Here is a 25,862-nt window from a genome sequence, read left to right as displayed (position 1 = left end):
ACACTCCCGCACTTCCCCATATATGTCACACACTCTGGTCATTTTCACACCCGCACTTCCCCATAAATGTCTCACACTCTGGCAAGTTACACTCCTGCACTTCCCCATATATGTCTCACACTTGGTCAGTTACACACCCACATTCCCCCATATATGTCTCACACTCTGGCCATTTTCACACCCGCACTTCCCCATATATGTCTCACACTCTGGTCAGTTACACTCCCGCACTTCACCATATATGTCACACACTCTGGTCAGTTTCACACCCGCACTTCCCCATATATATCTCACACTCTGGTCAGTTACACACACGCACTTCCCCATATATGTCTCACACTTGGTGAGTTACACACCCACATTTCCCCATATATGTCTCACACTCTGGTCATTTTCACACCCGCACTTCCCCATATATGTCTCACACTCTGGTCAGTTACACTCCCGCACTTCCCCATATATGTCACACACTCTGGTCAGTTTCACACCCGCACTTCCCCATATATGTCTCACACTCTGGTCAGTTACACACACGCACTTCCCCATATATGTCACACACTCTGGTCAGCTTCTTACCCACACTTCACCATATATGTCACACACACTGGTCAGCTTCACACCCGCACTTCCCCATATATGTCTCACACTCTGGTCGGTTACACTCCCGCACTTCCCCATATATGTCACACACTCTGGTCATTTTCACACCCGCACTTCCCCATAAATGTCTCACACTCTGGCAAGTTACACTCCTGCACTTCCCCATATATGTCTCACACTTGGTCAGTTACACACCCACATTCCCCCATATATGTCTCACACTCTGGTCATTTTCACACCCGCACTTCCCCATATATGTCTCACACTCTGGTCAGTTACACTCCCGCACTTCACCATATATGTCACACACTCTGGTCAGTTTCACACCCGCACTTCCCCATATATATCTCACACTCTGGTCAGTTACACACACGCACTTCCCCATATATGTCTCACACTTGGTCAGTTACACACCCACATTTCCCCATATATGTCTCACACTCTGGTCATTTTCACACCCGCACTTCCCCATATATGTCTCACACTCTGGTCAGTTACACTCCCGCACTTCCCCATATATGTCACACACTCTGGTCAGTTTCACACCCGCACTTCCCCATATATGTCTCACACTCTGGTCAGTTACACACACGCACTTCCCCATATATGTCACACACTCTGGTCAGCTTCTTACCCACACTTCACCATATATGTCACACACACTGGTCAGCTTCACACCCGCACTTCCCCATATATGTCTCAAACTCTGGTAATTTTCACACCCGCACTTCCCCATATTTGTCTCACACACTGGTCAGGTTCACACCCGCATTTCCCCATATATGTCTCACACACTGGTCAGCTTCATACCCGCACTTCTCCATATATGTCTCACACTCTGGTCAGCTTCACACCCACACTTCCCCATATATGTCTCACACTCTGGTCAGTTACACACCCGCACTTCCCCATATTTGTCTCACACACTGGTCAGTTTCACACCCGCATTTCCCCATATATGTCTCACACACTGGTCAGCTTCATACCCGCACTTCCCCATATATGTCTCACACTCTGGTCAGCTTCACACCCGCACTTCCCCATATATGTCTCACACTCTGGTCAGTTACATACCCGCATTTCCCCATATATGTCTCACACTCTGGTCAGTTTCACACCTACACTTCCCCATATATGTCTCACACACTGGTCAGCTTCATACCCGCACTTCCCCATATATGTCTCACACTGTGGTCAGTTACACACCCGCACTTCCCCATATATGTCATACACTGGTCAGTTACACACACGCACTTCCCCATATATGTCTCACACTCTGGTCAGCTTCACACCCGCACTTCCCCATATATGTCTCACACTCTGGTCAGTTACATACCCCCATTTCCCCATATATGTCTCACACTCTGGTCAGTTTCACACCTACACTTCCCCATATATGTCTCACACACTGGTCAGCTTCATTCCCGCACTTCCCCATATATGTATCACACTCTAGTCAGTTACACACCCACACTTCCCCATATATGTCTCACATCCTGGTAAGCTTTACACCCGCACTTCCCCACATCAGTATCACACCCTGGTCAGCTTTACATCTACATTTTCCCATACATCAGACTCTCACCCTAGTCAGCTTCATACCCACACTTTCCAACATCAGTATCACACCTGGTCAGCTTCACAACTGCAATTCCCCATATCAGTCGCACACCCTGGTCAGCTTTACCACTGCACTTCCCCACATCAGTCTCATACCCTGGTCAGCTTTACACCTGCACTTTCCCTCATCAGTCTCACACCCTGGTCAGTTTCATACTCGCACATTCCCACATCTGTATCACACCTGGGGGTCTATTTACTAAGCAGTGTTAGGAGACAGAGTGAAAAGTGATAAGGTGCCAGCCAATCAGTTCCCAAGTGTCATCTCACAGGCTGTGTTTGAAAAATGACAGTTGGGAGCTGATTGGCTGGCACCTTATCACTTTCATATCACTTTTCACTCTGTCTCCTAACACTGCTTAGTAAATAGACCCCCTGGTCAGTTTCAAAACTGCAATTCCCCACATCAGTCTCACACCTTAGTCAACTTCACACCCAAACTATGTGTCTCACTCGCAACTGCGCCTCTTTGTGTGCACACTGTGTAACGCATGTGCTGTACAAAGTGTTACGGTTTTTCGTTCAGAGGGCGGAATTCAATTAATTCCAGCCCCTATCGCGCCCGATGGAGCTATTCTATTCTTGCTCCTGTTGGGCGCGATCAGCTGCCAAGCGCTACATTTCAGCTCGCAGCCCCAGGGGGATGAGAGCTGAAATGTGCGAAAAGTGACATGTTTGGGCGCCCAAACATCACTTTTCGCGATCGCGCCCAGCACTTTGGTTGGGTTTAGCTGCTTTACGCGGCTAAACCTGACCTCTATGGGCGCGATCAGCGTGAAGAATGGCGGCAATTGAATAGCGGCCCGCGATCTCCTGCCACTTTAGACGGGAGATCCGGACCGCGTAATCAATTGAATTCCGCCCAGAGAATTGCTCAATGCTGTGAACACTGGAATTGTGTGCGAATGAAAATCAGGCTCTGTGTGTTTCAAAAACTCCCTGTTTCTAGACTCTTAGGAGTCTATTTACTAAGCAGTGTTAGGAGACAGAGTGAAAAGAGATAAGATACCAGCCAATCAGCTCCCAACTGTCATTTTTTAAACATGGCAGTTAGGAGCTGATTGGCTGGCACCTTATCACTTTTCACTCTGTGTCCTAACACTGCTTAGTAAATAGACCCCTACATTTTCTTTGTTTTGTGCTCACTAAACTCTAAGGGCTCTATGTAAGAATGAATCATAAGCCCTTTAGCACTTGTTTGTGATGCTAAGGCGAATAATGACATTCATTCAGTATTTACCAAACAGCAGTTGGCTTACAGTAGCTTACCGTTGTTTATAACTATGCTGCTTAAGGGGTCTATTTACTAAGCAGTGTTAGGAGACAGAGTGAAAAGTGATAAGAAAGTGATAAGGTTCCAGCCAATCAGCTCCCAACTGTCATTTTTCAAACAGCCTGTGAGATGACAGTTGGGAGCTGATTGGCTGGCACTTTATCACTTTTCACTCTGAACTCCTAACACTACTTAGTAAATAGACCCCTATAGCAGTACAATCCTCATTGCTGGCATCCTGCTTTCAGCGAAGCCTTATAGGCTTTGCTGAGTTCCCACCAGGCTGAAGAATGTCCCCATTTGCAGGGACATTACTAGAACTTTGTGGGCCCCATAGCAAAATTTCAAAGGGGCCCCCCAAGTCAGGTATCCACCACAGTGCCCCTCACCCTGTAGCACCTCACTGACTCCCCTCACCATGTAGCACCTCACTCCCCTCACACTGTAGCACCTCCCTGACTCACCTCACCCTGTAGCACCTCATTCCTCTTACCTCATAGCACCTCTCACTCCCCTCACCATGTAACACCTCACTCCCCCTGTAGCACCTCACTGACTCCCCTCAGTCACCCTGTAGCACCTCTCACTCCCCACCCTATCCATGTAGTACCTCACTTCCCACATTGCACCTCACTGACTCCATCTCAGTCACCTTGTAGCACCTCTCACTCCCCACCCTCACCATTTAGCACCTCACTCCCCCTGTAGCACCTCAGTGACTTCCCTGAGTCACCCTTTAGCACCTTTCACTCCTCCTGGAGCACCTCACTGACTCCCCTCAGTTACCATGTAGCACCTCACTCTCCCTGGAGCACCTCACTGACTCCCCTCAGTCACCATGTAGCACCTCACTCTCCCTGGAGCACCTCACTGACTCCCCTCAGTCACCATGTAGCACCTCACTCTCCCTGGAGCACCTCACTGACTCCCCACCCTAACCATGTAGCACCTCACTCCCCCAGTAGCACCTCACTGACTCCCCTCAGTCACCCTGTAGCACCTCACTGACTCCCCTCAGTCACCATGTAGCACCTCACTCTCCCTGGAGCACCTCACTGACTCCCCTCAGTCACCACTCTCCCTGGAGCACCTCACTGACTCCCCACCCTCACCATGTAGCACCTCACTCCCCCTGTAGCACCTCACTTACTCCCCTCAGTCACCCTGTAGAACCTCACTGACTCCCCTCAGTCACCATGTAGCACCTCACTCTCCCTGGAGCACCTCACTGACTCCCCTCAGTCATCCTGTAGTACCTCTCACTCCCGAACCTCACCATGGAGCACCTCACTCCCCCTGTAGCACCTCACTGACTCCCCTCAGTCACCAGAGGGGGGAGAGTGTATTATACGGGATGGTCTTGGCAGCACTGGGGAGGGGAGCTGGTCCCTGGTATACTCAGCGAGCATTTCCTCTTTCATTTCATGATTTAGCAGGAGTAACAGTTGATTTGTTTAAAAGTTAAACTTAAGCATTGGAAGACCACGGAGTCCTACAATTAAATGCAATACTGTAACTAGATTGTGGAGGGATTTAAATTGTTACAGTCACTGATACACAACGAATGCAGCCATTTTCTAAGTTGAACCAATAAATATTTGTGAGAATGCTGCCTAACAAATGACCATGAATTAGTGTCTTCACTGAGAGATGAGGCGGGTGATAATATCACCAGATCCTAATGAATTGATTAGCTGAGTATTAGAGCAGCCCATAAAATGGGTTACTCCTGTGTGTAGGTTAAAGATACACTATAAAAAATGTCATATGGCTGTTTATTGTATATATTTGTTCCTCTTAAAATAAGGGCTTTTATATATCAAACAAATAGGACAGCAATTAAATTAATGAATGTAAAGAAACTAGCTGGTTATATATTTTAATAGAATACTTTCCGCTTACAGACAACTATATTTAATGACCATGAAATAATAGATGTTGTAGATAACATGCATCTGGGGAATATCTTCAGCGTGTCTCTGTTGCGTCACTTCTAAGGATTTCCCAGAAACCACATCAGCTCTTTTGTGTTATTAGTTCAAAGCCTAATGGCCCATCATCACTTCCTTCATGTATAGAGGATCCATGTATTTGTCAAAGACTAATCATGTCAGCCTGCTCAACCAAAACAGTACTTCATTTAGTCTAATGTTATTTTTGGCAGTAGAATAAATGTTACATTTGAGGGTCATTCATTATTTAATGTACAGTGTGCTGTATACTCTTGAGGACAAATCCAATTTGCAACTTCCTAGAAAGCGTAAAATAAAATCCGTTCTCAATGTATATGTATTCTTAAAGTGGACCAGTCTCCTAAATGGTGGCGGCCATTTTGTGTGCTATATTCATACAGCTGTGTAAACATCATTTTGTCAAGCCTAGTGAATTGATAGACTGCAGTCTCTAGAATACTGGTTTGGCCCAGTGGCGTCTCTGCCCTCGGTGTCACCCGGTGAGGGGAGAAATGTTGTGCACGCGGCTGCGCCATGCACCATCGGAAAGGGGGTGGCTACATGGGAAGAGGGTGTGGCCCGAACCCCCGTGTGTATTACTTAGGTGGGAAAGGGTGGGTGCAGGAGGTCACTGTGTGCAGTGCCGGCCGGCTCCCTCAGTGTCAGGAGCCGAGTGGTGCACTTAATGCTACAGTGCAACACTCGGCTCCTGTCACTGAGGGGGAGTCTGCACCTTGTTGGAACCTCCCCTTGTGACACCCCTGGTTTGGCCCACTTCCATTCATTTTAAATTAGATTAAATTTAAACTTGATATTTGCTAGATATGTTATATAAGGTTATACATTTTCAACTTTACCAATAGAAATAACTGTGTTTTTTTATAAATATGTTTTATATGTTCAATTTTACAAGGAAAACACTATAATATTAATATTAGTAAACAGAATCAATAGTACACAATATAATACAATGTCCACATCTATTGTTTAACTTAATATCAATCATCTTTAACCAAATAAAGCAAGTTTGTGCAACACTATGTACAGAATATTTCAGTAACCTTTTTTTTTCAATAGACCTTAAAATTTGCTGGTATGAGCGATAGTGAGACAAAAAGTGACTTGTCTATTATGGCAAAGAGTTGGCAAAAGTACTCAAACTGATCGCCAACTGTAATTATAGAGACTACACTTAACCACTGAGCTACAGTACGCCGTCTGCAGAAATTCATAGCAGTGGTTTCAGTTATAGGTAGAACAACTCAGGATATCTTCATAATACTTATGCAAATGGAAAAATTCAATTTGTAATGTTAATGTATTTTTTATGCAAGTGGGAAAGAGCTACGAATAAAACATACCTAATGGATCTATAGTAATCCCCATTCTTGCAGTCTAAATGCAACTAAAACATCTTTTCCTTTGTTCATCATTTATTTGACAGTAAAAACTTTGACAAATAACCCATAAAACAAAAACAACAACAACAACACAGGTTATAAGAAAGTAATAAAAATCATTTTGCAATAAAAGCTTTCAGTTTTCAGTTTCTGTTTAGGTGTTTAAGTTTGTGTTTAAAGCAATATTTTTCATAATTTATTTTCTGTAAAGTATGAGAATTGTTGAGCTAGTATTGTAGAGATAGTTCCAATTTGTAACCATTGCGAAATGTAAGAATGTATGTATCTATTATTCATTTCAGTGGTTGATTAGAAACTTAGGGGCATATTTCAAGAACCCATAAAACACCCCCTCAAATGGCTAATTAAGCAATAGGAAGTGTCCAGTTGGATTTATTAGCCCAATAATTGCATGTCATTATTGGTTGCTAAAACCAATAATGACCTTAAATTACTCGAATATATTTTTATTTGGGGCAACAATAACCATTTACTGTTAATATTTATTTTTTTAATTTTTTTAGGCTACAAGCTGTTACCCAATTCTTTTTTTTAATTTGGGTTTTCCCCAAGAAAAAAATTGCAACCGTTTTTTTCCTATTTTTTCCGCGTATATCGGGAGCACGCATACCTGTGGTAATAGAAAATTGGTCGCAATACCCATGTTAATTTTTGCGGGGAAAACCTTACGGCTAGTTGAATATGCCCCTTCGTTTAGGTTTACAAATAGAGCCCCAGCTATGCCAAATGATTCCTATATACCCTGCGTAATTTTAATCTAATTTACACTTCGAATGTGGCTTGGTCAATAGTTTGCAAGATACAGTATCTTTCCTGTACAGCCTGAATAACTGGTCTGAGATAATTATAAGCAGACTTGTTTTCAGGATAGATTGGGATGAATAGTATTCTATATGTACAGTATGTTTGGGAATAACCACAATTATTACTTGTTTTCTTTAATTACTAAGTTAAAATGCTTCTAGCATACTGTTGCATGTTCTATTATATATGTATAATGCACATGAATGTGCTCTATCTATCTCCTGTCTAGTTTAATGTTTTGGACTAACTGGAATGAGCAACACCCAAGTATAATGAGGTCCACACTCTCTGGAAAAAATGCCCAGGTGATTGTTAGCACGGACATAGTTACTCCGAACGGTCTGACCATTGATCATTCGGCAGAGAAACTGTACTACTCTGATGGCAGCTTGGGGAAGATTGAACGATGTGAATATGATGGATCACACAGATATGTAAGTAAACAATAAACATGAATCATAATTCACCCTCAGATATCACTAATATTATCCCATGGTTTAGCAAATGGTTTCAGAGTTAATAATCTGGGTTTTTCTTGAAATGTCACCTCGGGAATGTGTTGATTTCGGCTGTAAATGTGATTTTTCGCAATACTGTTTGTACTCTTTTGTGTACATATTATCCTAAGTTATGATTTGTCACATGTTTTCTTGCAGTAGAGCATACCTCTCTACCGTTCTGATTTTGGTGTCTCGCTGGGGGAAAAGGTTGGGAGGCACCGACCTCTCTCATTGCTGCTGTACAGAGCAGTGGAGAATGGATGTCGCTGCCTAGAGAGGCTGGTGCCTGCCCAGCAGGTCAAGAACACTGGCCACACCCCCCGTATGATGAGGAACGGGGTCAGGAACACTGGCCACACCCCTAGTATAATGAGGAACATGGAAGGTTCTGGGTGTTACTTTACAAAATGGTGTACAATGCGTGACCTTGCCCCTATTTTCATGTGTGCGCCTTTGGTGTCTGCACAATGTCCCTACTCCCCCATCACAAATGGATTTCTGCTCCCTTTACTGTATCTAAAGCTGCGGTTGTCACAGAACTCAGCAATAGTTTCTAATATCTATATCATTTACATTAGGGAGTGGATTATGCCGGGTTTGATTTATAGCTTGGAGGTACATTAAAAATGCTAAGAGAAAAGTAAACTTATTTTTCAATCACATACTGTCATATACTTCATCTTGTAATGCAATAGCGTTAAGCTGGGTACACACTAGAGTATATATTGGGCAATTTGTCATTTTGAGACGAATTGGAACAACAAATTGTCCACATTCCCGTGCGTCATTCATCACATCTTCTGATCTGCCAGACAGATCTGAAGATGTTGTTAAGGATTTTGTGCAAATTGTCTAGAGTGTATGCCCAACTGGACAACCAGGTGATATGTTAACGTTATACTGTATAGTTAACGATATAATGACCAAACTATGCAAAATATTTTCTTCTGTTGTTTCAATGATTGCGCAATGTGTATGTACTATATCGTTTGTACAAGACTTCAAGGAAAATCGGGACAACCTTTGCGTCATTTGCACATCGACTAGTAGTGTGTGCCCAGCTAGAGTCAAACCATTTTATTGTTTAATGTATTAGTTCTTATGAGAACTGACATTCATTGTGAAAGTAATTTATTTGAATCAGTTATAGATTATACACACTTTTCAGGAAATTTGGTTGTATACATTACTGTATTTAAGTAGTTTTATAGGTGAGAAAATAAATATGTGCATATTTTTAGAAATAAGTGTCCAAGAGTTGATAATTAATCATTTAATGATACTTATAATAAAAAACAGTGTAATGTAATTTATGAAAGTAATTTTGCGGGAAATATAAGAATCCCCATGATGTATGTTTCTATGGCGGCTGATAAATGGTCAAATTTACTAGGTCACGCAATGCAAAGTATTCCGGAGCTTGGTCCGGGTATCTGACGCCATCTTCAGATGGCAGTAGCCCATTGTAGCCCATTTGCTACTATTTTGTATTTTTGGATCCTTCCCCGTCAGCCCCTAATGACGCATGCGCAACCCGACAGCCGCACATACAGCTGGCTGGGTCTGAACTCAGAAGAAAGGTGATAGCGGTACTGTAGCTATCATTTTGCTTCCAACTCTTCACCAGGACTTTTGATAAATTCAAGTAAAAATATCCATTTAATTTTGCAAAATTAGCCAATTTTATTTCATCACAACTGCATTAAAAATGTGGATTGTTATTTATAGACCCCTTAAAAATATATTTACTGAACAGTAATAGCCCCTTTTTTCTATGAAAATAGGGGTTATCACTGTTTTAACCAACTTAGTGAACGGGTTACCGTCATGAAATCACAGTTGGAGTTTACCACAATCCAAACCCAGAAATGGTCAATTTATTAAACTGCTCCCCCAATCAAAGTGAATGCCATCTTAGGGTGATTTTATGCTTAGTTACACTGAGGTGCAAGTGCAATGTCCCATTGCAGTATATTGCTCTGTAAGGCAAACATGTTAAACTGCTCACGGAAATAATTTATATGCATGTGCGCTCTTTCACTTGTTTATACACAATATACTTTTACATGGTCCCTGCCCTAAAGTATGAAGCTACCAATGTAGGCTTTCAGTTATAGGCCAGTTTGTTTTAGCATAGCAAGAGGTCCATACTTTAGTGAATTGCAGCGTGAGCCTGTTTATTACAGCTGTGATAAGCAGTGGTACATATTGACAACTAAGCTGGGTACACACTTTTACAATAATACATGATGTTTCTGATAATTTAAAGTCCTGATAAACATGCAGATTCATGAAGTATATTGCATACTGTATACAATATTACACTCTACAGTACCTTACTGTCCGTGATCCTCATTTCTTAAAACCATCTGCTGAAAAAATACTGTATCTGGCTACACTGTTAGAGGAGCATTGGCAGAAGTACTGGACAGATTGGTTGGTAGTGTGGACACACTTCCAGGTTTGCCCAACATTGTACTGCTTTGTTGCAGAAGTAGTATTAGGACGAACATACTGTAAAACAAAATCAGCAGATGAGACCTGTTTTGTTGAGATAGAAGATGATCATGGGTGCGTACACACTCTTACAGTATCTCACCAAGAAGATGAGACTGCCCCTATGTGTTCACCTGGTTTGTTACTAGTCAGCACCCTCATCATCATCATCAATGTGCACTTGCATCTGCCCTGTATTAGGTACAAAAGATATGCTTCCAAACAGGCATATTTTATCTTATACGTAGCTCTGTATATGCCCTAATTGATGCTTGATAAGCCCTCACTGAAGTTTGAGAATGCCCTGTACATCCCAGTTACACATCTTCAGACATAAGCGTAAATGTGACCAAAATGCGTACGATTCTGCATTGCCTGTCCTGCAGTTCTGGAGACTATGGGCCTGATTCGGCCAGGAACGCAGTTGCTATACAAACGCAATCGGCCGATTGTTGCGTACTGCATGTGCGCAAACTAGCCATTGCGGTTGGGACTGCGATCGCAGGGACTATGCAGACCCATCGTAGAGTGACAGGAAGTGCTGTTTGTGGGTGGTAACGGGGTGGGTGGTTGGGCCGAACGCAGGTGTGCCAGTGCGTTTCTACGCCGTTACAGGGGCGTGCATAAATTATACATTGCAATGGCCGATGCAGCCTGAGGCCTGAAAGCGTGCATGGAAGTTAGCAATTTCTGAGTAAGGTCAGGGCTTGTATAAGTGTGTGTGAGGCTGCGATGGTACTCGATTGTACCGATGGTTTTGCAGTCTTTCTAAACAGTACGGATGTGTGTTAAGTAAAGTGGGTGTCCTTGTGTAGTGCAGCGGCAGCATTGCGATCGCAATGGATTAGCATGCTATCGCAGTTGAACTGCATGCTTAATCGCTATTGCATTCGCAGTTGTGTTCCGTAGTGAATAAGGCCCTATATTGTGTGTGCAAAAACAGGATATGCTCTACAAACATCTGTGTGTTCAACTCTGCATCAACCAACTTGTATGCAATGCACAGGGAGCCAAATTGCACAAGATCATAGGGAGAGATGCACTAAGTCTTGGAGAGAGATAAAGTAGAGAGTGATAAAGTATCAACCAATCAGATTCTAACTGTCATGTTACAGGCTGTGTTTGAAGAATGACAGGAGCTGATTGGTTGGTACTTCATAACTCTCTACTTTATCTCTCTCCAAGCCTTAGTGCATCCCCCCTCCCCCCTTTATTGAATCCTGTATTGAACCAGGCAGCCTGATCAATCTTGGACTACATAAGGGCTTGTTAGGCAGGTCAAAAGACCACATCACTCAACGGTAATCTTCTGACTCCATTTACTAATCATTTCAATTAAAATTGGATTACAAACAGTCAATCTGGAGCACTTGCCAGTAGTGTCGCTATGAGTTGGTAGCTTATAGGTGCACTCCGGGGAGCTGCTCCTTGCAATCCTTTCTCCCCGGGCTCCATGGTTCATCTTACAACCCCGGGCAAAAACTGTGTAATGTTTTGGAGGTTGAAGCTGCAATGAACTAAATAGCATCTTATCCTTCACCCACCCACCACCTCCACTCACATTCTACAGGTGTTTGAATGTGGTTAACAAAAATATTACTCACATTAGGTTGTAATGAAGATGTAATAAATATGTAGGTGTACAGAAGTCCAAGCGGTCATTTGCTTTCAACTTACTGCTCTTATTTTTAGCAGTTCAAACATGATCTAATGGGGCTCTAAGATATCAGGCGACATATCTGTGTATCTTACCCTTTGCTAGAGAATATTGAATTTGCTGCCTATTGAATTTCTTGGCCTTCTCTGACATTCCTGTTACTTAATGGGTTCAACCTGGCTATAGAAGCAATTTTGGGTTGCGTTGGGTAGCTTTCTTATTAAGACTGCAAGCTCATTGCAATGCTCAAGGTTTATTACACATGTTCAATGCATTATTTGACAGCCTCCTAACACTCCACAAATGTACCAATAAGGCACATATAATACAGCTATAATTTTGAACTATTGTTCTGTATTTTCTTATTTCATATAACAAATTGTTTCTGATACTACATTGTGTTTAGTTTTCTCTTAGTTATAGATATAAATAATGTTTATAGTTAAATATGATTATGTATCAATTTCCGAACATTTTTGAAAAATAGGTATTCTGAAGATTTAAATAACAAGTAATATATGCTTTCTTTAATAAGAGAGAATATTACAATTGCATACAGCACATGACTACACTTTGTAAAAAACAGAAAACCTAAAGTGCAAAGAAACAAGCACTTAATGTGCTGTTATATCGCTTCTTGCTTCACCTCTTTACCGAGGCGAAGCAGGGAGCACTACCGATGCGATGTATACACATCTCATCAGCTGGAGCGGGGGAGCGATAGCTGGCACTCCCCGCTAGAGACCGCAGCGCATCAGCCTAGTGCTGATGTGCTGTGTCTCAGTCACGGCCGGCTCCACTGAGCATGCTTTGGATCTCGCAAGTATCGCGAGATCCCCGCGTGCAGCCTGGAGCCGGCAGCTGCTGCAACAGGGACAGCGCTGTCCCTGCTGTGGGGATAGGGCAGTGCCAAGCTGTAGCTGTTGAAAGTGACAGCTACAGCGGGCCGAATGGTCAGGCATCGGCGCTGCTATCTTGTAGATATTAATTTAGATCTGCGGTTACCAACCCGTCATTCGAGAACTACCGGTGACTCGCGACCGCAATCTGGGTAGCCCGCCTTATGTTAGTATGGCACTAACCTGATGGCACGCAAGCCGTGCATAGGACGTGTGTGTCACGAGGCGCGGTGGCAGTGCATGACAGACACTGTCAGCAGACTAGTCGCTGACTGCGTTAAGAGAAGCGCTGACTGGGCACTTGTTTGGTGGGAGTGTTGGACCAGGCCATCCACTGTCCCACCTGCATAATCTATCCAACAATACCCTGCTCCCGTTGACCGCTTTCAACAGGTATCAGAGGTATAGATTGGGCACTGTGAAAAGAGGGTGTGGGACCTGGCCATCCACTGTCCCACCTGCACAAACCATTCAGCAGCACCCTGGTCCCCGCTGAAAACAAAGCTTAGTAAATAGACCGCTTTATCACTGTATTAATAAATGCATTGTTGTTTTTCTATGACAAATTTGGTTATTAGCCTGATTTTAGCTTTCAAAAATAAAATGTGGCTCTTCAAGACGTCTCACTTTTCTCAAGCAGCTCCCACTACAATTATGGTTGCAGACCACTGATTTAGATCAATATTAAACAGCATCTCCCATACTTGCCGACATTTATTATCTGCTCCCCGGGAGATGCCCAGAGAGCAGACACAGCTGGCCACTTTGGGGGGCAGGGCTGAGTTTCTACGTCCTTAGGCCCCACCCCCATCATGGCAAACTGCTGCGAATTGCGGGAGCGTCAGGAGGGGTGGGACTAAATTATGCATTTTTGCTTCCTTTAGCCCTGCCTTCTTCATATGGAGCTGCAACTCACAGCAATTATGCCATGATTCCTGGCAATCATCTCCCCATCCTACCCACAGGAAGTAGGCGGGAATTGGGAGATATGGATACTCTTCCAGAGGTGCGGGGGGGCTCCTTGAAAATTTGGTTGCTTCCCACAACTTTCAGGAGAGTAGATAAGTATGGCATCCCCCTTGATAAACTGATTTTTGGACAGCTTTCCTAAACAAGTGGTACTATATGCAAATCAAATAAGAATACAATTAAGGAATACTCTAGTTTTTATTTCCCAGAAGTTCTCGGTTCAAGGCTGCAAAGAAAAATGGAAAATTATCTTTTTTTATTTTCTTCTCTTACTGGATGGCCTTGAGGACTCTTATATTCATCACATTGTGCTGTTCGCAACTACACACTGTATGCTGTATAGTCTGCTATAGGGGGCAAACATTGTTATGTTGTGTACTCTAACTGTACTACCTGATTCCTTCTCTTTGTGGTCTCTGGTTATTATTCATTTAATAAATAACATTTCGAATTAAATCAGAAAAAACAGCTTGCCACAAAAGAATTGTATTAAATTTGTGTTAAAACACACAAACTTTTTTCTTGCGCACTGCATTTAAAAGTGTGACAGTAGTGCCCAGGAGCGTAGCCAAACTTTTGTGGGCCCCATAGCAACATTTTAAAAAGACTACCACCCTAATACTTCTAGAGAGAAACCTTTCTCTTCTGCTGTTGTTCATTTTGTGCCCAATAGTATTGCCGTAGTTAAGTTTATTCCTCATAGTATTGCTCTAGGTACTTTTATGCCCCATAGTAGTATACTAGTAATGTTATGCCCTATAGTAGAGCCATAGTTCACTTTATGACCCATAGTAGTGCCCTAGTTCATTCTATACCACATAGAAGTTCCTTAGCTCCCAATATGCCACATTGTAGTGCTGCCTGTATACATTATACCACACAGTGCCCCCAATTCACATTACACCATACATTATCCGCAGTGCATATTATGTCACATTGAAGTGTCCTCAGTTTATATTTCCACATTGTATTGCCTCTAGTTCATATTATGCCACATTGTATTTGCCCTAGTTCATTGTATGTCACATTGTAGTGCCCCATTTCATATTATGCCACAATGTACTGCCCAAAGATCATACATTGCAATATTTCAGCACCCCCAAGTTATATTATGCCACATTAAAGTGCCCCAGTTCATGTTATGCCACATTACTGTTTCCTGTTCATAGTATGCAATACTATTGCCCCTCCAGTTCATATTGTGCCATATTACATTGCCCCAGTTCATATTATCTAACATGATAGGGCCCTAGAGTTCAAATTACACCAAAATACAGGGCTTAGTTCAGATAATGCCACCTTACAGGCTCCCTATACCATTATAACATCCACTACAAACATAATTTGCTAAAAATACATTTGTCATCTCATTTAGGCCTCCAACAGGTTAGACCCTATTGCTATGCAGGCTATTCTAGTAACTTGGTATGTGACCTGTGTCTGGGGACTCTTAAGCCTCTGGGGCCCATAGCAATGGTACCCACTGCACCCACTATAGCTACGTACATAGTAGTGCCATTGTGAAATAACAGCAATTTGATGTACAAAATGAGACGGATATTAAACTGCCTCTCTGGTATCATAGAAATACCATTCATTATTCATATATACCTACAGAATGACATAATAATAATAATAATAATAATAATAATAATAATAATAAGTAGAAAAATGTAAAAAGAATTTTACTTGTGGACTTGTCACAATGTTGTCTGGTGCTTAATAGCAGGAAACAGATATAAAAAATAAGACTTAAGTTGTCTTTGTTCTGATTAAGGTACCTTTACTGTAACATCCATACTTACTATCTAATTTAAATAAAGATGTGTTAGTGTACAGTAAAACACACCCACATACTTTATTCTTGCATTTCAAAGTGACACTTTGGAATTTTATATTATGGCAATAGCACAAAAAATCCCAACGTCACTCATAAAAAAGATGTATGAGATGTTTGGTTTCATTGTTTGACAACTGTTGATAATTAAACAGCAAAATGCAAAACTTACAGTGTTGTTTTAAAAATATTGGCAGTTCTACAAAAGGCTTGCATACGCATTTAACTGCCAAACATAAAATAAAAGTATAACCAAAATAGGCCATGGTCATATCAGGTTCAAGTCAAATGAATACTGATGAAGGTCCACTACCTATGAAGCCAAAAAAATATTATTATTTTGGCCCTGCATATTTTGTGAAAAAGTATCTGGCGGTACGCATGGTTCTACTAAGATGCAAAATCAGCGGCATGACAAAACGGGGATATTTGGTGCGATTTGAGGATAGGTGTATATGAAGACATCTGTATTTTACCAAAATATGATAGAGGAACTTGTTTAATGTAGATTTTTAAAATTATATTAGACTTCAGCTTTTGATTCTGTCTTAAAACAAACCTAATAAAAAATTGCTTAAAAAACTCACAATGGTTGCCCACACTGCTTGTGCAGAAGAACCTTGACCATGTTTAATGTGATCATGCATTTATAGTGTGTACAGTATATACATGGAATCAATAGCAGGTACTGTACGTTATTTGCAGATAGAAAATTGCTTGATTATACTGTACCATCTAGTCTAGGTCGAGCTGTAGTGATCTTCATTTTTGCATTATTTTAGTTTTTGTTTCTGTTCTATTCCAAGTATTACACACACTTTCAGTAAAATACAATTTTCTGTCCCTAACTTGACCAAAACTGAACTATGATGTTGTGAATCATTCTCCTCTCTGTATTATTCAGTATATCATGGTATTGAACTTCCATTTAGTTGCTTCCGATAACCCCAGAAAACTGGCACATTTCCCACCAAGAAGTTGCTATTGCCAAGACCAAGGCTTAAAATACAATATCCTGTAAATCTCGTTGTAACATGAAAATGTATAAATAGTCATTTTGCAGACTGCATTATAGAGCGACCGATGCTGCTTTAAAGCTCTCTAATAGCAGGTTTTATCATCTTGACTTATGATTGTGTGCTTTCTTGTGTGTTGTGTTTGTATGTGTGATGTGTTTTTGTACCTCATTCCATTAAATTTCATTAATGGTGACGTCTTTTAGAAGAAGAAAAAAAAGTCAGTATTATTTAGAACAATGCGTTTTGGTGTTTTTGTTCACAGCAGCTCCTGTACGCTTGCTCAGCTCATAATACTGTATATATGTAACCTGTGGTTGCAGAGAACAATATATCCCCTGCAGATCTCTATTGTGCTATTCAGACATTGTGTTGTTTATTAAGGCTGGAGACCTCAGTGTTTTCTCCTCTCATGCCTCTTGAAAAATTACCAGCCACTTATTTCAAAAGTGCTGTCACCCCAGCAAGAAGGGAAGAAAGGGTATAAAATACCACTGAATGCAATAGAAGACAGTGCCGGTTTGAGCTGAAAATATGCTTCTTAAGGCAGACCTGCTGTCTTTTTAGAAGAGAAATCTATTGTGTGGTCTTAAACATTTGTGGGTCTTACAGTTATAAAAGGGGGCGGGGCTATCTGTTTGGGCGGCAGTTCAGGTGCAGTTGATGTTGGCCGGGACATGGTATGCATTGCACTTGCGCAAAAAAGTCTTGCTGGGGAAAAGAGGAATAAAAGTGCATACGCACACAACCCAGCTTCTAGGGACTGCATTGGCTGTAGCCCCATGAAGCCTGATAGGGCTGACGTTATAAGAGGGGAGTGGCTTCCCATGGGAAGTGCTATTTCTGCTAATTGCATTCAGGACTGGCAGTCCCAGAGGTAGAAAACACCTCCATATGGGACTGCTTGTTCATCGTGTGATTAGGAGTGAGCGCTTCCAATGGGAAGTCACAGCCACTGGTAGGCAGCCCTGCAGATGGTGGATATTACTGGGGGGGGGGGCTGCAGTCCTTCAGTCCTAGGTAAAATCTGCCACTGGTCTGAACCAATATACAGTCTATAAATGTGGTAATAATTGATGACATCACTGACCCTCAGAACACTGTGAAGTGACAGCTACTTTGATGTGAACTTGTGGCCATGTATTAAACGGTATATCAACTTTGAATATTTTCATCCAAAGCTTTCTATTACAATAGTATACATGATTAGTACAATGAATATATTCCCTGAGAACCCCTTTGTTGCTGGGCTAAGATTGACAATTTTGTAGCAATTTAGTAATCCCCAGGTATCACTGTTTGACAAGTCAGAAAATAGGCCAGTGTTACATGTGTGATCCAGTCATGTGTTATCATGTTGCTAACACAGTTCTGACACATTAATATCTTTACTGCTTGCAGAGTACATATGTAGGCTGGCACACCTCAGTGATTTTGAGTGACTCAGAAAAAAGGACCAGTCTGTTATGTTTTCCAAGGGATATTTCCTAGGGTCTTGATTAAAGATTTTCTGCATTAATACCAATGTATCAAAATAAATATGGGTGTGCCTATTTAACAAGAATTATGACAATACAAATAGCCTGAGATGAAGATAGCAGAACTAATTCAATTACAAATTCTGTTTTAATTATTGTAAATATTTTTTACTCTTGTTTTGTTTTCTATTTTTAAACATTTTGTTTATTCATTTATTAATCTTTTCAACAAGAAGAATGCAAAACCCAAGTATGGTCTTACAGTTCCAATGCGCATGAGTGACCTGGCTAGTCAGGTCATGCATGCACATTCTCTGGAAATTGGACAGGCATATCAGCAAATTTTATCGTTGCCGGCCAGTATCGCCAATAGAGCTGCCTGGCCGCTTAGATTTACTGATGAATTATGGCAAAAGATGGCTTTCTATCAATACGATCGGAAACAAGTCTAATGGGCCGTACACACGGTCAGATCAGACAATGATCATAGATCGTTGTCTGATTGTCCTACATGTGCTGGATGATGGTTATGAAAAATCCAGCACTTGCACCATTCCCCCAACTACTATAACGACCCTCAATCAACAATCGAGGGTCCCTATAGTAACCAGGCTAACCTGGTAGATATCGACCAGGTTGGCATGCATGCACGGATCATGGTCGATATCAATATCGACCATCCATGCCCGCTCATCATTTGGTCGTTTGAGGGGGCAAAAATAGGACGATTCAACCAATATCGTTATTGTTTATCATCCTTTAAATCTGACCGTGTGTATGCACCAGGGCCGTAGCTAGGGTAGTGCGGCCGGTGCCATCGCACAGGGCACCACAGGTCAGGGGGCGATGTCTGGGCCTGTCAAATTTCTGTTTATTATCATTCTTGCTTGTAGCTTCCTCTTATTTCATCCCCAGCATCTCCTGGCCTCTCTTATCTCTTCCCTGGCCTTTCCCCATGAAGCCATGGGCCTTTTTTGGGTGCATTATGTCCCTTTGAAAAATGAGGAGGGCACCAATGCTCTTTCTGGCACAGGGCACCAAAAATTCTAGTTACGGCTTTGGTATGCGCCATAAAGGTTAATATATAAGTCTGAAAGTTTTTAAACAATGAACTGATTTCATAGCTGCACAATCCCTAAAAATAAAATCTAAAAATGTGCAGGGCAAGCATCAGAATGTTCTATTCATTAGATATTACAGTATGTGCAAATATAGTTCTTTAACAAAACTATTCATGTGTTTAATATTTTCATCAAATTCAGGGCTTTTTCTTTTATTATCCTCTGTTATAGATGAATGCTGTTACAGTAAAACAACGCCACAAAGTCATAATCCAACTCATATTGATTAAAATTTAATAATTGCCTATGAATTTCCCACTTTATGGTATAGTGTAAAATTGTCTTTCAAGTGTAGCTTAATATTTTATTCGATATTTAACTACAAAGTTATTTCATAATAGTTTTTTTTTATTAGCAATGATCTTTCATGTGAGAAAAACATAAAAAATATGGGTTTTTATGTACGTTTAAAAACTTTAAAGTAATTATATCACATTATGCCATGTTTTTTGTTTAGGAAATTCAGACACAAATCTACTTTTATAGGGAGGTTCCAGTGCCTTTGAATCTTTTATTTGCATGACTGCATTTACACACATTGGGCATATTGATTTTTGCATATACTCAATTACTCACTAGTCCCAGTCCAATCAGCTGTAAAAATACAAAGCAGTTACAAATGTTGATGCTATTAGAAGCTTGGCAGAGATAAAGACAGTAAGTACTTTCTATTAGTATACATGTTCTTGGTCCAGCAATTGGGTTTGCTCTAAATCTGCTGCTTTGTAATTTGGTTTACTGCCCCCTAGTGAGAATTTGTATTTAAACACATTACAGTTACTTGAATATATGATATTAGAACTTGAGTATTAGTAGTAAAAATAATAATAGTGCATAGTTAATGACTTTGTAGGGCTCACCTCTGTGAGATCCTGTAAAGGGAGTTCCCAAGGGAACTGGGGGGAAAGGAGGATTTTGTCATTGCATCCCTATCCCGGCCAACTTCACTGCAGAAGTGTTTGGGATGCGGAAGGTTTGTGTACTGTCCTGGGATCCTAGGAGAACTCTCCGAAATTTGTGATTCTACCGGACATAAAGGGAGAGTAGGCAACTATGTAATAATGATATCAATGTTTAAGAACTTCTATGTCAAGGCTTTTAGAATTACAGCTGCACATCATTTGTAAAGAGAGAAGAGCAGTTTAAAAAGGAATGATTGCAATGATTTTACCCTCCATTAGTATTATTGTTCATTAATATGTTGCTATAATATTATACAAGGCTGTACACAGAATCTTTATCATACACATCATTTTCTTCTGCAGCAGAGCATACAAACACATTTTAGTCTTTTGGAGGAAAGACATTGTTTTGCTAAATACTGTGGAAATTATACCATTACTCACTAAACGTAATTGGTGACAACATGATTCATCTTTAATATAGTCGTTTGTAGCAAGATCATTTGTACGTTACCAGGTTTGCCAGCTATCCATTAATTTAAAAAAGGTAATATTTCCACTCATCAGTAAGAAAAAAATAGAGCTACAGTAAAAAAAAATATATATATTTAGCAAATTACTTGCTTTAATTGCGGCAATTTCCACTTAGAAAAGGGTGGTTTACGACAGTTATTGGCTGATTATGTCTGCAAGTATTCTCAGTAAGGGAAGCCCTCTGTGCTTTGATGGTGTACTGAAATTGGTGTAACTATACAGATCGTGTCCACAATTTACAGGTTGCTTAGGCCCATAATAAACTATGCAAGCCCAGATCCACATAGTCCTGTAATGGTTACACCTTGTTTTGCCATTTCCTGACATATTTTTACATATACATTATATTGTTATACATTGAAAAAAAAAATATATATATATATATAAAATTTACATTTCTGACAAAATACAGGTATATTATCCTTTATCAGAAAAGCTGCTGATATCCAGAAACTGACATGAATCACAGAGCATAAAAAAAAAAAATAAGAAAGTTTGTTATGGTTCGTTGAGAGTGATATGCACACATTCATTTTGTCTAGTTCTACTAGAGTCACTGTGTGGAGCTCTGCTAAACAATGTAATGAGGAGGGAAAGTATGGGGCAGTATGGGTATGGAAAATGGCTAGATTTATTTAAAACACTTTTGTATGACTATGAACATATAAGAAGAGCCAAATTTACTTTTAACTTATGTTAAGAGGGCAATATTATTTATTAATTCTAGTAATCAGCAATATTATTTCATTCTTAATGGGGCAATAAAAATATATTTATAATGGGGCTAAAGCTGGGTACACACCTGGCCAACTACCGACCCACCGACCTATCTAATGATTGGTAAGTGAAACACACCAATCGTTCGACCTACAGTGCATCTGGAAAGTATTCACAGCGCTTCACTTTTTCCACATTTTGTTATGTTACAGCCTTATTCCAAAATGGAATAAATTAATTTTTGTCCTCAAAATTCTACACACAATACCCCATAATGACAACGTGTAAAAGTGTTTTTGATATTTTTGCAAATTTAAAAAAACTAAGAAATCACATGTACATAAGTATTCACAGCCTTTGCCATGAAGCTCAAAATTGAGCTCATGTGCATCCTGTTTCCACTGATCATCCTTGAGATGTTCCTAAAGCTTAATTGGAGCCCACGTGGTAAATTCAGTTGATTTTACATGATTTTGAAAGGCAAACACATTTCTATATAAGGTCTCACACTTGACAGTGTATGCCAGAGCACAAACCAAGCATGAAGTCCAAGGAATTGTCTGTAGACCTCCGAGACAGGATTGTCTCGAGGCACAAATCTGGGGAAGGGTAGAGAAAAATATCTGCTGCTTTGAAGGTCCCAATGAGCACAGTGGCCTCCATCATCCATAAATGGAAGAAGTTCGGAACCACCAGGACTCTTCCCAGAGTTGGATGCAGCAATCCACCAATCAGGCCTGTATGGTAGAGTGGCCAGAAGGAAGCCACTCCTTAGTAAAAAGCACATGGCAGCTTGCCTGGAGTTTGCCAAAATACACCAGAAGGACTCTTAGACCTTGAGAAACAAAATTCTCTGGTCTGATGAGACAAAGATTGAACTCTTTTGGCGTCAATGCCAGGCATTATGTTTGGAGGAAACCAGGCATCGCTCATCACCAGGCCAATACCATCCCTACAGTGAAGCATGGTGGTGGGAGACTAGTCAAGATAGAGGGAAAGATGAATGCAGCAATGTACAGAGACATCCTGGATGAAAACCTGCTCCAGAGCGCTCTTGACCTCAGACTGGGATGACGGTTCATCTTTTAGCAGGACAACGACCCTAAGCACACAGCCAAGATATCAAAGGAGTGGCTTCAGGACAACTCTGTGAATGTCCTTGAGTAGCGCAGCCAGCGCCCAGACTTGAATCTCTGGAGAGATCTGAAAATGGCTGTGCACCGACGCTTCCCATCCAACCTGATGGAGCTTGAGAGGTGCTGCAAAGAGGAATGGGCGAAACTGCCAAAAGATAGGTGTGCCAAGCTTGTGGCATCATATTCAAAAATACTTGCGGCCGTATTTGCTGCCAAGTGTATTGAGCAAAGGCAGTGAATACTTATGTACATGTGATTTCTTAGTTTTTTTTTTAATTTATTTTGGAATAAGGCTGTAACATAACAAAATGTGGAAAAAGTGATGCGCTGTGAATACTTTCTGGATGCACTGTATGTGTCTGTGCTGATATCTTTTAAATAATTTAAATTGCCCACCCAGTTGAGATAGCAGTCAATGGCGGGTCCCTGCAGCAAGTGTACGGGTGGCCGGCGGGTCGCCCCACCCCTCATCTTTCAGCAGGACAACGACTCTAAGCACACATCCAAGATATCAAAGGAGTGGCTTCAGGACAACTCTGTGAATGTCCTTGAGTGGCGCAGCCAGAGCCCAGACTTGAATCCGGTTGAACATCTCTGGAGAGATCTGAAAATGGCTGTGCACCGACGCTTCCATCTGTGTGTACGGGTCGCCCGTACACACAGCCAGATGTGTCTATATACTGTATCTGCAAGATATATCGGCATCGTCTGTGCTGCAGGACAGATGCGATATGTCTGTGAACGGCATCGTTCACAGACATATTGTCCCTACACACCCACCTATCAGTACAGATACATCGCCAGTTCATTGGAACTGGTGATATATCTGTCAGAGTGTACCCAGCTTTATACTAAAGTCAAGGGCAAGACCAGCGCCCTCCACACTTCAGAAGAATGATACTTCCTTTAGAGATTGAAGGGAATCCAGTATACCTACAAAAGGTGTGTATCCACTAGCAGATAGTGGAACGACAGTACGATTACAACATTGTAATCGTACAGTCTTTCTTCTTCCCCTGCAGTGCCTAAACTGAACGATATATTGTTCAGTGCAGGCACCCTCCCTCATCCCTGAACATGGTCAATCTGTCATTATTGGAAGACTGACCGTCATGGTCAGGCGATGATTAATGTCGACAATGACCAGCGGGCGCGCATCGCAGGTCGTTTTTGACATTTTCATGCCCGACTCATGCACGATTAATGAGCGATTGAATGATAACGATATCATTATTGTTCATGTTAATCAGCAAGTGGATACACGGCTTTAGAAATTATCACCATCCTCATGTTTTTATAGCACTGTAAGTGGTGCACACCTTGTGAATTAATAAATATTGTCCCATTAAAAATAAATTAATATTATGCCCCATTAACAATCAAATAATATCATCATCTTAATGTACTGTAAGTAATAACTAATATTACACCCTTAAAAAAAAATATTATTTAGCCATAATATAATTAATAATATTGCCCTCTTAATATGATTAATTATGCATTCATTTGGTCCACTTTATATATTCTGAAAATTTTGTCCCATAAGATAATTAATAATTGTTGTTTACCCCTTAACCAACAAGTGGTTCTTGTTGTCATAATTTTATTGTGCCTCTTCTTATGTTCTGGATGGTCAGATAGCTCATACAGCATGCAGTTTGACAAATCTCATCTCTCACAAACATTTAATTGTTCAGGCAGTGCCTATAATACCTTATGATTTATAATACATTTGTGTTCATTATACTATTGCGTTTTTAGGGCCTGATTCAGAGCCACTCGTAAGCGGCAGCTCGTTCGCTCCGAGCGATGTTTGCCCAACTGCGCATGCGTACGGATCGTTATACGCATGCGCGAACCAGTCAGTGCGGCCGAAATTCATGTGCTCGCAAAATAGCGAATGCTTGCTAACTTGAGTGACAGGATGAGGCGTATGTGGGTGGTAACAGGGGAAGGTGCTTGAAAATGGGGAGTGGAGATCCGATCGCAGGCGTGCTTAAAGGTCAAAACGGGCGTTTTATGGGTGTGCATATTTAAAACAGCAGCGTCATTGACCACGTCACTGGGTTTTTTTTAAGCCAGAACTGCTCGCAAAATTGTGGTAGCAAAAACCAACCACAAGAATAGCGAGCAGTTCATACCCTGTTCGATGTACTCAATTAATCTAATAAATAGCGGACATGACGTAGGATGCGAGCGGCCAGGGGGTGTAGTTTCCCAAAAAACGACCGCAAGTTTTGTACACTCGTTCAGACCTAGAGGCGTGAACAGACCGCAAAGAGCGAACGGTTCATTTGAATAGCCACCCCTATTTTCAGGACGAGCGAGCGCTAATTGCGTCCGGCTCTGAATCAGGCCCTTAGTTTGTTCAATAGACAAGGAATGTGCTGGCATTTCTGTTTTATCTTCAAAAAACTAATATTGGTAAATATCCAAAGTGTAAATATAATTAGATTTAAATCTTGTAACTGTTTTTTTTTATACATGGTATATGAGAAGTTATGGAAATTGGTGCAATGGTGAGGGGTGGGGAGCAGCAGTGCAGCAAATATGACTAGTCAGGGCCTGTGTGGGCTGTGTCACCAGCAGCCTTATTGCTTCTTTCAGCAATTTTAGTAAACTAGCATTAGCAAGAACCCACAGTTTCAATCCTACTAACAATGCTGTCGTTATGAGACAGGTAGCATGGAGGTGGAAGAAATGGTATATAATGTAAAGTCCTTAGCTTCTAAATAGACTGTTAAGCACTGATTTTATTGTCTAGAGCAGGGGTTCCCAATCACAGGACCTCATTCAGAGTTGGTTGTTGCGGTCGCACGGTCGTAAGGTAAAAGGGGCCGGATATGCAAATGAAGCGCTCGCAAGTTGCGTCGTTAAGATGTGATTGTTAGCTGGACGAGCGAGGGGAGGATGCGGCTGTAAGACTAAAA

At 41.3% G+C, this 25,862-nt stretch overlaps 1 protein-coding gene across 1 annotated transcript in view; it reads left to right on the top strand.

The window, feature by feature from the left end:
• The window catches only part of LRP1B (LDL receptor related protein 1B), a 1,691,377-nt gene that overhangs the window by 1,340,765 nt on the left and 324,750 nt on the right, over positions 1–25,862 (top strand). The window contains exon 43 of the mRNA XM_088474914.1: positions 7,900–8,104. Within this exon, the coding sequence (XP_088331040.1) occupies positions 7,900–8,104 (205 nt within the window). The remainder of the gene's footprint in view (positions 1–7,899; positions 8,105–25,862) is intronic.

The sequence above is a fragment of the Taudactylus pleione genome, unplaced genomic scaffold (genome assembly GCF_031769625.1).
Source record: "Taudactylus pleione unplaced genomic scaffold, aTauple2 ptg000156l, whole genome shotgun sequence".
Classification (NCBI taxonomy): domain Eukaryota; kingdom Metazoa; phylum Chordata; class Amphibia; order Anura; family Myobatrachidae; genus Taudactylus; species Taudactylus pleione.
The sequence above is the reverse complement of the archived record's forward strand: the minus strand, read 5'-3'. Positions and strand labels throughout refer to the sequence as shown.